This window comes from Vanacampus margaritifer, chromosome 12, assembly GCF_051991255.1.
Source record: "Vanacampus margaritifer isolate UIUO_Vmar chromosome 12, RoL_Vmar_1.0, whole genome shotgun sequence".
NCBI classification, from domain to species: Eukaryota; Metazoa; Chordata; class Actinopteri; order Syngnathiformes; family Syngnathidae; genus Vanacampus; species Vanacampus margaritifer.
In genome coordinates this window covers 2,851,451-2,866,140 of record NC_135443.1, presented here as the reverse complement: position 1 = coordinate 2,866,140, position 14,690 = coordinate 2,851,451, and the positions used below count along the sequence as shown (strand labels likewise).

General features: G+C 41.8%; 1 protein-coding gene across 4 annotated transcripts in view; it reads left to right on the top strand.

The window, feature by feature from the left end:
- Positions 1–14,690, top strand: part of LOC144061847 (protein bicaudal C homolog 1-like) — a 60,733-nt gene that overhangs the window by 28,132 nt on the left and 17,911 nt on the right. For all 4 annotated transcript variants that reach the window (XM_077582712.1, XM_077582710.1, XM_077582713.1 and 1 more), the window contains 5 exons: positions 1,673–1,752; positions 3,118–3,276; positions 5,644–5,697; positions 9,641–9,823; positions 12,558–12,809. In XM_077582712.1, the coding sequence (XP_077438838.1) occupies positions 1,673–1,752; positions 3,118–3,276; positions 5,644–5,697; positions 9,641–9,823; positions 12,558–12,809 (728 nt within the window). The remainder of the gene's footprint in view (positions 1–1,672; positions 1,753–3,117; positions 3,277–5,643; positions 5,698–9,640; positions 9,824–12,557; positions 12,810–14,690) is intronic.

Sequence of the window (14,690 nt, the reverse complement as noted above, 5' to 3'; positions counted from 1 at the left end):
AAGCCAGCTAATCTTTACCAGATGGTGCTCTGCAGGTTAGAGTGGGGACACTGGAGAAGCGCCCTCTAACGGTCAAATTGTGTATTACAGGAGGTTAGTCCAAGCTTTGTCATGCAGGAATGTGAAAGGCGGCTTTTTTTCCCCGCTTTTTTTTTGGGGGGTCGTGTTGTTTTCTGGCTCTCTGTTATTTCCATACACTTCGAAATTCCGTCGTCATCACAAATTGTTCTGCCCCCCCCCGAAAAGTTTAAACATGCGCTAAAGAGGTCCACAGAATGTGGGGCGACGTTGTAACAATAAATTGGGATTCAGCGAGTCTTCTCCGAAGGCCATTCTGTAAATCTGAGATGCTGCAAGTGCTGTGTGTGTATGTATAAAGGGGAGGGGGGGGGGGGGGGATTCCTGGAAAGGGATCTTTACGGACTTCCTCCAATGTGTGTAGTACACCATTGTGTGTGTGTGTGTGTGTTTGATTCCGCAGGGGTCCCAAAAGTGAGACGTATCCAATGCAGCACAGATGTAAGCATTAGCTGCCGTCGCTTTGTACGCTTATCTGAGCTGAAAGTTGTCTGTGGAAGCGTTCAGTTTAAATAAGTGGAAGCGGTCCTCGGTTGGTACCGAAATACGTATGAGGCTTCGGGGTTGCGCAATAAAGTTAGTTTGCGTGGAGGTGTAAAAATATGTGGTCATGCCATATTTGCACTTTCTTTTTTAATTGCTTTATATTCAATGACTTTAACTTTTTTTCATACAAATATTAGTCTATATGGTTTGGGGGGAAAAAAATCGGATTTTATTTCCCCATTGTAAATGAAAAAAGGCAAATAACGGTAACAACATTGAAAAAAACAATTTCACAGCATTTTTCCCCCTCAACATTGACTTCCACAGTAATAATAGAAATTAAAAATACATCTTTAATAGGGGTGCGCCAAAAAAATCGATTCTCATTTAGTATGATTCAGAATCGATTTTAAATGTCCCAAAATCGATTTTATTAAAATTATTTTATACTGTCTTCCCTCTGTTTATGTGTGCCTTTATTGGGAGTGCTGTTCATGTTGTACTCAATTTGGCCACTTGGGGGCACTGTGGTTCCACGCGGTCTGATACACTGTTAAGTTTAGAGAGAAGAAGGAAAAAGTCACAATCAAGTTATTCCAATAAAAGTTGTTTTTTTGCAGCGTGGAGCCGTTCTTTAGAGTGATAAAAGTGCAGCAAGTAGCGCACTAATTAGCATTAGCGAGTCAGACTGGAAATATTTTGCAGGTCTCAGACCGCGATAAGCGTCCGGTGATGTTTTGTGTTGTTTATTTCGGCTCAAATGCGACATGCAAAGCCATAATCTTCAGCTCAGCCGTCTCGGAACGACTGACAGATCGACTGAGTATAATTCCACACAGTCGTGGCAGACGGCCCGCCGCTCCCTCCCGTCGTCACCCCCACTTTCTCGCACGCCGTCGCGGTCGCTCGCAGACTCAAAACGCGAGCGCGCTCTTATCAAAAGCTGCAATTATCGTGGCAGGGCTTTTGGCCACCGCTGTAATTTGTCAACGGTGGCGGACTGCTGGGCCACGCTTGGCCCCGAGCGGCCCCGAGCGGCCATGTTGTGTTTACTTTATCACCTTATGTCCTGACTCGCCCTCTCTCTCTCTCTCTCTGCGCACGACAGATCCACACATCAAGGTGTGCGGCAAGAGGGAACATGTGAGGGACGCCAAAGAGAGAATTATGTCGGTGCTCGATACAAAGGTAAATATCGAAACGCATTTTTTGTCGGTATCCAATCAGATTTCGCCCTCTGTGTTGCCATGCCAATCTAATCTGCCCAGGGCCCACCTCCGACTTTACGTTGCAAATCTATCCACGGCCATTATGCTAAGTGATGGACATGTATACCAACTGACTACCATGTCAAAAAATGCATTATCATTTCACCAAAATGATTAAATGCTAATGTTAGCTTTCAGCATCAGATGACACTTTTCGAAATAAACACGCCATTAGCCATGAATTCATACAAGTTAGCTTAGTGGTTAGAGCAATTGCCTTCCACTACGGGGTACCTGGGTTCAAACCCTGCTTTGAACCACATTTTAGTGCGTTTGATGGTTCGAACCAAGTGACGATCAGAAAATGGATTATATTTTCACTGAAATGATTAAATGCTAATGTTAGCTTTCAGCATCAGATGACACTTTTCGAAATAAATACGAAGACCACTTGGACCACATTTGAGTCCTTTAGTAATTTTTTCAAAGGCACATGCATTCAAATCTTAGCGTTCAGCTAATAGCGTTCAGCTTTCAGCATTCCCACACAATTTCTTAGCAATGTTTTTTTTTGCCAATCAGATTTTAAATTCACCCTCACAGGACAGAGCACTGGTCCTCGATGACATCAGCATTTCTCTGTTCTCTGATTGGTTGGATAGAGCAAAAATTGCTTACAGTCAATTTCAACTAGCAAAACACGTCTGAAGTGATTTTTGCCACATTTTGATTCTAAACTGCTCCTGATTTATGCGCATTTTGTATAGTATTGAAAAGTTTTCATAATGCCAACGTGATCGAGCAGGATGACTGCAAGAGGTGGATTTAATCCCCAGCGAAGAAGGCCCAGGTTCCAAATTCAGCAGCCGCCACTGCCTCTGGGCACAATTTCTCACATCCTGACAATCGGAGTCGCTAGTATAGTGGGGAGGCTCTGTTGTCACGGCAACACCACAATAGCATCACCTGGCCGATGGCGCTGTGGCGCCCCCTGGGGGCAACCAATCATCCGTGCACTTTGAACGGTCAACAGGGACGACGCATTGCATTCGGCTTTTCAGCATTCCCACGCAATTTCTGCAGAACTTGCACTTTGTCTTGTCATGTTTGTTATTCTGGTTGTAGTTTGCAGAAGGGAACCAACCGCGTCATACTCGGAGCTCATTTCCAATATTTGTATTTATTCGTTGAGCTGAATGCAGCGACCAAACATAAATGGAAACATCACTCAGTGATCAACGAACAAGACCAAATCATGCTGAATACTAAAAAAAAAGACAAAAGAATGGATGGAGAAACTTGCTACAAAAGAAACAGGAAACAAGATCGACCTGTATGTGCCCAGAGTAACAGGGTAACGCTGAAGATGGACGTGTCGCACACGGAGCACTCGCACGTGATCGGCAAGGGCGGCAACAACATCAAGCGTGTGATGGAGGAGACGGGCTGCCACATCCATTTCCCCGACTCCAACAGGAACAACCAGGCGGAGAAAAGCAACCAGGTTCGTACTTTGAAAGATTTATTTATTTTATTTTTTATTTTATTTTTTTTCTGGAGAGCTCAGTATTGTCCATTCGGTAATTTTACCGATTTGACATGTCATCATCATTGCTCTCTCTTTATTTAATTTTTTTATTTAAATTTAAAAAAAAAAATAAAAATTGTATGTGGGTGAGTATCCATCCATATTTATTTTTGATCCACCAAACCGCAACATTGCTGCGTGCTTATGTTTGGACTTGAAAGTCATCACCAAACTGCTAACCGAGCGCATTTCCATGCTTGGTCATTGACCTAAATTCAATGATGTGGTTCTAAACAGCATTTTTTTTGGTCTTTCTTCAAAACGTGCATCTTCTGAATGAACGCCGGCGCCCCAAGGTTAGTCAACGGCTTCCTCGTACTGAGAATCACAAATGATGCAAACGACAGTAACCGCATCGTGTGTTTGGACGCGGACGAGTACCAGACGGCTGCTGAAGGCCGAGAAGTGCGCAGATTAGCCGCGAGCGACCGCGAGCTGTAATGACCGTAACTCCCCCGCTGATTGCAACTTTCTGCTTTTTTTACTCAACATCGCTTGTTGCCATCATTGTCACCATGAAATTGTCAGATTATTTTTCAATGAGGAAACAACCGCATGCATGGCAGATGGTTTGTTTCACCAATCGATGTGGGAATGAGGTGATGCTAAGTGTTTGGAAAAAGATACAAATGGCTTAGTCCGCAACCTTCTTTCTTATTTAACTCATTCACTGCCATTGACGGCTATAGACGTCAAAACTTAATTTGAACTTTTTCTATCTAACATTTTTTCCCCATTTTTGTTAACAAGATTATGAGAACCTAGATTTTTTTTTGTACAGATAGAAAATTTGTGATTAATCGTGAGTTAACTAGTGAAGTCATGCAATTAATTACGATTACACATTTTAATCGCCTGATGCCCCTAATTTTTAATATTTTTATTTTATTTTTTATTTTTAATAATCTTTTCTTAAAAAGAAAAGATTATTAAAAATGAGGGGCGTCAGGCGATTACAATTTTTAATCGTAATTAATCGCATGACTTCACTCACGATTAATCACAAATTTTATATCTGTTCTAATACAATAAAAAAAAATCTAGGCTTTCATACTCTTGTTAACTAAAGTGGGGAAAAATTTTAAACTAATAGAAATAGTTCAAATGAATTTTTGACGTCTATAGCCGTCAATGGCAGTGAATAAGTTAATGGCATATGTACGACGCCCCAAAAGTGACATATGGGTAATAATATGTTTCTCATCAGGGCGAGAAACTTTTACATTCCAAATAGAAATCTTCATCAGAAACGTTCCCATTCAACCTAGAGCACTGCGCTCTGCTGCCTTTGAGGGATTTTGATTGGTCTGATAAAACTCTGACGGGCACGTTAGCAAGCATGAGAATGTGAGTTTAAAAAAAACACAATACACAGAGCTAATCGTTTTTAATCCCAATTTGCATGATTTCTGGAATGCATTCAAGCCTCTTTCACTCTCACTGACTCTGATGACGCAACACCAGGCAGACAATCGGCAAGGGGCTTCCTCCCTTCGCCCGAGACTCCATTTTGATTTTTTTTAAAAGCCTACCCATGCGTAATAAGAGCCTCGGGGGCATTGAGCTTGCATATACAGTTCGTGCAGCTGCGTGGCTTTTAACATCCGCTCGCTCGATGATGTCAAGCAGGAAGTCAGGAAGCGCTTCAAACACAGTCTGCGAGTTTATTTACTGACGAGGGATTTATTTGGCGCTTGTATGAGTGTAACGTGCATGTGGCTGCTTTTCAGATGCAATCACAGCTGTTAAAAATAGAATTGCTTACAAGGGAGCAGCAATCGCATATGATGCATTACTGGCAAATAATTGAGTACAGTTTGTTTGTTTTTGTTCTTTTTAATAGCGCTCAACATTGAAATGAAGTCTGATCAGAGATGGCAAATCCAGGTCCAGATAGTAAAAACCCTGCCACAGTTTGACATTAGCCTCTCGGTCTAGCTAGCTAGCTCCCTAGCAGGTAAACAAGCACCCGAAGAATTAGCTAGGTAGCTAGCTAGGGAGCTAGCGCCTGAAAGTAAAAACCCTGCCACAGTTTGGCTTTAGACCCTCGTGCTAGCTAGCTCGCTAGCTTCCTAGCAGGTTAACAAGCACCCGTAGAGTTAGCTAGGTAGCTAGGGAGCTAGCTAGCACCTGAAAGTAAAAACCCTGCCACAGTTTGGCTTTAGACCCTCGTGCTAGCTAGTTAGCTTCCTAGAAGATTAACAAGTAGTCTGACTATATGTGATGATCTGAGCTTGTATTTGTCTGGGCCTCATTTGTGTTGCTTTATATTATTATCAACAGGTGTCCATCGCGGGGCAGCCAGGAGGGGTGGAGGCGGCTCGAGTTAAAATCAGGGTAAGTTCGGAGCAAGTCTTCATGTGACAGAAAATGATACTCACACCACCAGCGCTTTAGAGGAACACTTCCTATACACGCTGCACTTATTAGTTTTGGAAACGATTCCAGCACATTTGATTTTAGGACGTCCATATACCGTATATTTTCTTTAAACGCACTTGGCTCAGAGCGTTGTGAACTAATGTTTGGACCGAAGTGCTCGTTTTTGGTTTCACACGTTCCAAGGCTCAGAACTCCTTCCATCCGTTTTCACGCAAATGCCCGCCATTCTGAGTCAGCTTCTTTTTGTTTTCAAAGGAGACATTTTGTGGCTTTTTACACAATTGAAAACAGTTCCCAGGTGCCTTAATAGCACGAACACGGCGAGGAATCAAAGAATTTCAGTGCCATTCAAGTCTGCCTTTCGTTAGCATGATGACTGAGGCCCCAGAGTGTCGGGGAAGTGGCAAGTAAATCCAGTAGGCCTCTGAGGTCAGCAGACTCGGGTCAATTAGCGGTGCCTAGAGTTCAAAACAAACATGGTGAATCACCATTTTGCTGTGATGCTGTATGCTCTTGTAGTCATTTTAGTAAACTACTTTTTATTTCTTTACTTTTGAACGTCTTAAATGCTTCTGCCCCCACCCCCTTTGTTTTTAAACATCTTAAATTCTTTCGTTTTTAAAAGCCTTTGAATTTTGTATTTTTAACTACGTGTGGAGCACATTAGTTATGGAATGCGCCACATAAATAAAGCTGCACAACACACAAAACACACAAAAAATGATTTTCCTAGTAGATGCAGCAGTTCTTCAAATCAGCTGGATGGACTTATCAGAAGCTAAGGCTGTTAGCTAAAACTAATATGTGCATCCAGCAAAATTCAATCAGGATTTGCTTGTTAAAGATCATTAAAAGTAATGAAATAGAATTGGCTCAAAACAAAAAACATAACAATACGTTCCATTTTAAATGTTTTAGGTGTGCTTCACCCGTTCCCTGCACTTCAGTCTAATCTAGCATATATAAAATAAAATAAACATAAAAACGTATAAATGTGTCTTTGGGAGCATGGTAAAATTTACAATAGGACGTATTTATATGTCTTCGGGAGCAAATGAGTTAATTACAACCAAAAATTGGAATCGACGGACAATCCTGATATAATAACAGTATATGCAGTACAATGTGGACATTACATTAATTACATTAAAAACTGCATTAAACAGCATAAAATTAGATTTGATGATACCAACAGCAATCCTGTCAATGCTGCTTGCTTTCATTTTTATTATTATTTAACTATCTAACTATTTATAACTATCATATTTCGAGTCTTTCTGCATGATAGTGTTTCAAACGGAACCTTCGTAGTGTCTCACAATCTTCACCTGGTTGATGGAGAAAATTTGCAGAAGGCCTCACTCTTGTTAAAAAAAAAACGTTGCGAACGCCTGCGTGACTTGTCCGTCAACTTTCAAATGTATTTCAACACTGTGGTCGTTACGGTCCGCGCCGCACCAAAACCAACAAGACTCTGCGTGCGTGCGTGCGTGCGTGCGTGCGAGAGATTTGAAGTGCGGCGTATTTGTGCGCCGTCTGCTGAAACACGTCAGGCTTTATCTGGCCGTACTTCGCTGCGCTTAACAGCTCTTTGCATAAGCAACAAAAAGTGCCGCTGGCGGCGAGCGTCCCAAAAACTGTTCATCCAAAGAACACCAAGTCAGCGGAAGAGAACAGAGGCACGTTTTCTTTTGGACACGTCGGCCAGGAATTGATTCTGCCTTTCACTGGTTATGTTTACAACAGTCAATTATTTTCCAGGAAATTGTAATTCAGCCTCAGTTGAAGCCTTGGAAAAATATCTTTACGACACTTGAAAGTATCCTTACACCCAAACCTAGTGCCCAAACCCAAAATCTGGATCCTGGTCAGTTTTTATTGGGTCAAGTACAATTCTGTAAGCTTTTTCATTGTCGTTGAACGTGATGTTTTGTGTGACATGTTCTGTCTTTTATGATTAATTAGCCGGTATGTGCAAATGTTATGACAATCTTTTTTGCAAGTTTTCACTTTGGATCCTGAACGAGAAATCTGGTTTGAAAGCAAAATGTATTATTAACATTTCATGTTTTTTTTAAGGCGGTGAAACTACCATAAAGTTGTGCAAAAACTCAGAACTGTGTGGCAAACATGCTAACCACCAGTACATCGTGCTACCCATCACAAATTATTACTTTCTAAACTTGTTGAAATATATCAATTTTGTGCAGAGGTGGCAAATCCAAGTCCAGAAAGTAAAAACCCCAGGTGCTAGCCCCAGGTGCTAGCTAGCTAGCTCCCATGGTGCTCGTTTATCTATTAGGAAGCTAGCTAGCTAGCATCAGGAGCTAAAGCCAAATTGTGGCAAGGTTTTTACTCTCAGGAGCTAGCTAGCTAGCTCCCTAGCTAGCTCCTGTGGTGCTCGTTTACTTGCTCGGGAGCGAGCGAGCTAGCTAGCATCAGGAGCTAAAGCCAAATTGTGGCAAGGTTTTTACTTTCAGGGGCTAGCTAGCTAGCTAGCTCCCTAGCTAGCAACTGTGGTGCTCGTTTACCTGCTAGGGAGCGAGCTAGCTAGTATGAGGGTTGTTCACATCTTTTTCAACATCTACCGAATGGGTTGTTGAGGTGCTGAATTGTCAAGAGGTTTCCCACAAGCTTTGCGTGTTCGACTTCAGCAGACAGGTGATGAAAGCTGACTTAACCTCCGAGATATTTACATTTTCCATCGTGTCTTATCCCTAACTGAGGTTTTCCACCCACGCTTTCAACTTGTAACTGTACTCCTGGTACTGCTTTAGAGTAAAGCTGAGGTCAGCTCCAACTCTCAAAGTCGGCCTTTTCTTCATTGATCGCACGAGTCCGGCTGCCCTTTTTGTGTTCTGACCTACATTTCTCGATCCCTCGGAGAGCAAGTGCGGAAGCGTGATAAAAAAAAACGAAGGCCAAGCACATATGGGACTGATCAGTGGAGGCATTTCTTTGGTCGGAGCGATTCATGCCGCTTACCCTTCACTGGAAGCCAAACCCGTCGTGGCGTTCTGCCCAACAGCCAGTGTTTGGATAACTTTGTGTGTGTGTGTGTGTGTGTGTGTGTGTGTGTGTGTGTGTGTTTGTGTGTGTGTGTGTGTGTGTGTGTGTGTGTGTGTGTGTCTGGGTTGGAAGACAACTTTGGTCTCATAGTTTAAATGCCAAAAGTTAAAAACATTGGCGTGTATTTAATGCAGTGGCGGACATTCATTTGTCTTGTCTGCCTAATTAATTTTTTGGATTAGATCGGAAAGCTAGCTTAACATTTGCTCCCAAAAAACGTATAAATATGTTCTATTTTAAATGTTTTAAGTGTCCCAAAGACGTATTGATACTTTTTTTTTCGTTTTTTTATGCTAGAGCATACAGAAGGCTTTGATGCAGCCTCTCAACTGCAAAGAACGGTAGTTATTACGCAAACGGCCAACAGGTGGCAGCAGAGTATAAGAGATCAACCAGGGCCATGTTGTAAAAAAGCTCATTAACTCACAATTCTAAATAGATTTGTGAATAATGATGAAACTTAGCTATATTCTAATGTTAATTACTGGAAGAAGAAACTCTAATCTTTCTTTTGGTAGGTTCCATGTTTTTATAGCCATAAAACACAATATTCTGTGGGCCTTGCAAAATCTGTCAAAATCCAGCTGGAAGCGAAGGGGGTTGCTTCAGTGAAAATGGCTGCGAGTGAATTAATTAATAGGTGAAAAAATAAACAAATTCTAGCACCTTTGTCATCCACTTTATCACTCTTTGGATGAAACCACACGGCTTTGCAAGTAGAGCTTGGGCGTTGCAACTAGGAGAGCAGCATTGAAGAGAAAATTGAGATGAAGTAAAAACATTTTCCTGTATTTTGGCCCATCCCTAATGTGCGTCTGTCTCATTTCAGGAGCTGCTCCCTCTAGTGCTGTCTTTCGAGCTCCCCGCCATCATGCAGTCGGACCCGAGCTCGCCGAGCGTGCAGGCCATCTCGCAGACGTACAACCTCGCCGTGTCTTTCAAACCGCCCACGCGGCTGTACAGGGCCACCGGCGTGGTGCGTGGCTCCCAGAACAACGCCAACGCCGTCAAGGTGAGGAGTGACGGATGGGCTTTCTTGTGGTACTTGCTGATTTGAGACTTTTTCATTTACCAAGCGTTATAAATGCTATAAAGGGGGGAAAATAAAAATAAAATTCCCAGTGCATTTCAATGGGTGTCAATTTTACTCAGATTTTTGCTATTGGAAGAAATAATAGACCAGGCCAGCCCGTGAATTACGAAAAACCACTTGTCCGGGTCTGGACTGTATCTCATTATACGCAGATCTATATGATCTATATATGCAACTCTAAAATAGTGCATTGGCGCCATATACTGGCAGTTTTGAATCATTACCATTCTTCTCAAACTTGGAATTCACAGTACAGCAACATCAGCTATGGAGGACCAAAACTGCCAAAATTAAAAAATAAATAAATAAATGAATAAAAAAATACAATTCAAAAATTAAATATAAATGCAAATAAAAACAACAAAATATATATCCATAAATAGATAAAAGCAATTAAAAAAAACAACAAGCTTTCTTTTTATTTTTGTATTTATTTTTACATTTATATATACATATATATATATATATATATATATAATTTCCATTTATATTTATCTTTATATATTTTTTATATCCATTTATTTATTCATTTATTTTTAATTTTGGCAGTTTTGGTCCTCCATACAAAAAAGACTGGAAAACACGTTCTTGGCACTAAACATTGTTTGGATTCAAAATTTGGAACAACATGAAAATCCATCTTTGGAACCGAGTCTCTTAATGGCATATTAGTTCACTTCAGTTGCCAACGGTCATGAAATTAATTAAACTCATAATCCAAGTCGCTGTATTGCAAACTATTTTCCGGGCCCCAAGCTCCAATTTTCAGACCCCTAAGGATCCGGGGACTACAGTTTGAGAACCACTCACTTCCTGTCTGTACAGTATTGGCGTTCTTCGCCGAGCTCCTCTCCGCCCGTTTCCATGGCGAGCCACAATTCAAAGAAAGCGTCTTTCCTGAGCCCAGCAATACTGTCAGCATTACTGCTTTTTCCCGCACAAGCCGCCTCATTTCTTCTCCGCGCCCCGCAGCCAAGAGTGTGCTGAGTGATGTTTGGGTGGCGTGAACTCCGCTGCGGGGGCGGCGCAACTCTTAAAACTTTTTAGCTTAGCCCACTCGTGCTGCAGCGAGAGGAACGTCCTCTCTCGTGTGCATGCCTCTAAATACAAATCCTACAACTTGCAAGTGCGCTCGAACCTGCTGAGGAGTTTTCCCGTCTCTCTTGCCAATAAGTCATGCCCACCGACTACACAGAACTTGGCGTTGCTTTGCCAGAGAGTACATTTCCAAGCCTGCGTTATACGTATATATTTATTCTTCTGCGTTCGCGAGCTACATCAAGTATGTGTGTTTAGTAAATGCGTTAAAAACGTCAGCGTCTCATCGAGTTTGCGGGCGGGTCAGAGGGGGTGAGGAGGCCAGACGAAGGCCGACGTGATTAGTGGAATGCGTGAGCGCTATTATGCGGTGCGGCGAGACCCCGGGAATACCTTGGTGGATTGCCAAACCCGCATACGGAGATGGATTCCCCCTTTCCGCCATGGGAAAGACGGGCTTTGCAAGGCCAAGTGGATCGCTTGCATAGCAGGGAGACGAACCCAAGTTTGGGATCCTCAACTCGTTGACAGGCGGATCTCAAATTTTCTCAAGGATATGGACTGTTTTACATCTGAACGGGATTCTAAATGTGCTTTTATTGTTCATTTTCAAGCCAGAAATAATCATTTTATGGTTGAGAATATTTATTTAGGTGGTAAAACAACATTAAGGACAAAAGTGGAGTGAGGGAGTTTCTGCACTCTACTGTAAACGGTAATATTAGAGCGCCGCTAACCCTACGGTGGACCCTGCAAGGTTGAACACATGTTTTCCCTGGACACTCATTCAAAGGAACCCCGACTGTAATGACACATTTGCTCTAAATTATTTATTTGGGTGTTACTAACATAACAATGAGATTCATTTTTCAAAAATGATTTCCAGTTTAATTCATTTTGTAGAAACTTTATTTGGACGTACGGCGCCATTGTTATTTACGTGGCAACGCAAAAAGCAAGGTGAGCCTCCGTCGCGTTCCTAAAGGGACGATTAAAACTCTTGAATGCGTCTGGTGAATGACGAAAGCACAGCGTAGGGGAGGGTGACTCTCCCGATCGCGTCTTGTTTCTTTGTCTATGTCCAAATAAAGTTTCTACAAAATGAATGAAACTGGAAATGATTTTTAGCAACAACCGAATAAATATAGAGCAAACGTCATTACAGTCAGGATTCCTTTTAACATTCTGGATTTAGAAATAAAATAAAAAAATTGAAAAAAAGCATCCCAGTTCAGCAGAAATGTTGCTAATTTTGCATCAATAATCAATTTAATAATCTTCAGCAAAAACTAGGCTGCGCTTGAAACGCTTCCTGTTTTCACTCTTCTTTTAATCTACAGTAGGAGTGTCAAACTCATATTAGCTCAGGGGCCACATGGAGGAAAATAATATACCAAGCAAAATGGTCTGCTGCCATCTAGAGGTCTGGAGTGAAATTACACCCAAAGGAAATAGGGGGGCAGAGCAAAATAGAGATACAAACTGTACAAAAATCCGCAAAATAGCAACCCTCGTACTTGTGATGGAGGGAGGATCACTGTACTCCCTGCGATCAATGTTTTTTGTTTTTGGAATGACCAAACTGTTTTTTTTTTTGTTTGTTTTGTTTTTCCAGCGCGGCACAGCTGTGCTACTGGAGCACTTGGCAGGCGGCCTGGTGAGCACCATCTCAGTCACCACCCACCTGGACATCGCCCCCCAGCACCACCTCTTCATGAAAGGCCGCAACGGCAGCAACATCAAGCACATCACCCAGAGGACGGGCGCCCAGATCCACTTCCCCGACCCCAACAGCCCCCAGAAAAAGTCCACCGTCTACATCCAGGGCACCATCGAGTCGGTTTGCCTAGCCCGGCAGTACCTCATGGTGCGTATTTTGCGCCGACTTCAAACCTCTAGCGTTTGTTTTTGTGGTCACTATTCCGACCGTGTAAGCCGTTCCCCAGTCGGTGTGGGAGCCATAATGGATGTCACAGTCGGACTAGCATCAGTTTGGTATGCGAGGGATGTGCGGGCTTCGCAACGTCAACCGCCGTGACCTTTTGGGGTTTGGGGCGAACCTTGGCCGGCTTCGCTAAAATGTGCATGTGCAGTTCGGCAACGACTATTAAGGTGCCACATAGCTGCTAGTTAGACACATTATCTTGACTGCCGCTAATGATGATGGTTTGCTTGGATTTCAGACTGCAATTCCGAGTTCATTTTTGGCAATTTGGTTTGGGTTTGGAAGTGCATTGTGGTTCATATTTTTTTTAGAGTGCCCTTGAACCTGAGGTAACTCTATTTTGGACTATCATCACAAGTCATTTTTGACAATTACAATTACAATTGATTTTTTTGGGGTGTGTGTATGAAAAAGATTTTAATTTTTTTATAATAAATTAATAAAATCAAAAAGAATTGTTATATGATTTGTTTTCATTTACCACTCAAACAAAATTGGTTTTGAAAAGAAAAGCACTCATGTAGATATAAATTTGTATTTGTACACTGTTAGTGTAGTAGAGGGGAAAAAAGCATGCATTTATTTTCACTTTGCTGTGTCTTCATGGAAAACATAAAATTATTTGGATGACTCCAAATTTACAATAAATAAATCCACAATTTTTGGGGGGTTTATATGTGAGTAAAAAAAATAATATGTAATGTATTTGAATAACCAATTTTAGGGTGAAATCATGCATTTAAAAATGTAATTAATTAAGAAATCAATCTTTGTCTACGGCCAGATCTGCATTGCAAATGAAACGTTGTTCTCTTATATTACCTGGATTAATAATGGTTTAATTAAAAGGAGAAAAAAGGGAAAAAAAAGAGGACTGCTGTGTTCGCACTAAAGAGCCCTCAGCAGAAATTCGACAGGGCTTCCCTCTCTTTCGCCTCGTATTTGGCTATAGTTAACAACTAGCAGAGCACTTGTGGTGACTGAACATGTCTTTCTCGTGCTTTGGAAACTGGAGCAAGAAAAACAGCTTCATGAGTGTGGCGAAGGAGAGCAAACAAAAAGCCGAGAAGTAAGAAAGAAAGGCCTAAAATAAAACGTCAAGTGGACGCACGGGATGGGGAGTCCTGCCTGTCAGGGCGTACTTTGTGATTTGGCCCCTCGCAATGTTGATTACAGCTCCAATCTTAAACTTGTCAGAAGCAAGGGCTACTCTGCTGCTAATTACACCTATTCACAATAGGAACGCCGGCCGTGCAGCGCTCGGCCACAAAAATAGAGATGTCTGTGGTCTTGTGGTGGTGATAATGTGAAGCATATTGCACTTGGCGGAATTTCCCCAAACTAAAGATGCAAAACGTCCACCGGGAAGTCTGAGTATTTATTGGATTGGTTTTACCTCCTAGTTTACGAAGTAAAGTGATAATAGTACTGAGGGTTTATGTTGTTGCTCCCAGATTTCATATGAAGTTATACTTTATTGTTATAATATCTAGCTATCTAGCTATCTAATGGCTATAGCTAGCTAGCCATTAATATATCTACTGGCTATAGCTACCTATAGCCATTGATATATCTACTGGCTATAGCTAGCTAGCCATTAATATATCTACTGGCTATAGCTACCTATAGCCATTGATATATCTACTGGCTATAGCTAGCTAGCGGTTGATATATCTAATGGCTATAGCTAGCTAGCGATTGATATACAGTGAGGAAAATAAGTATTTCACCCCCTGGTGATTTTGTGAGTTTGACCCTTTACAAAGAAAGGAACGGTCTATAATTTTCATGGTAGGTTCATCT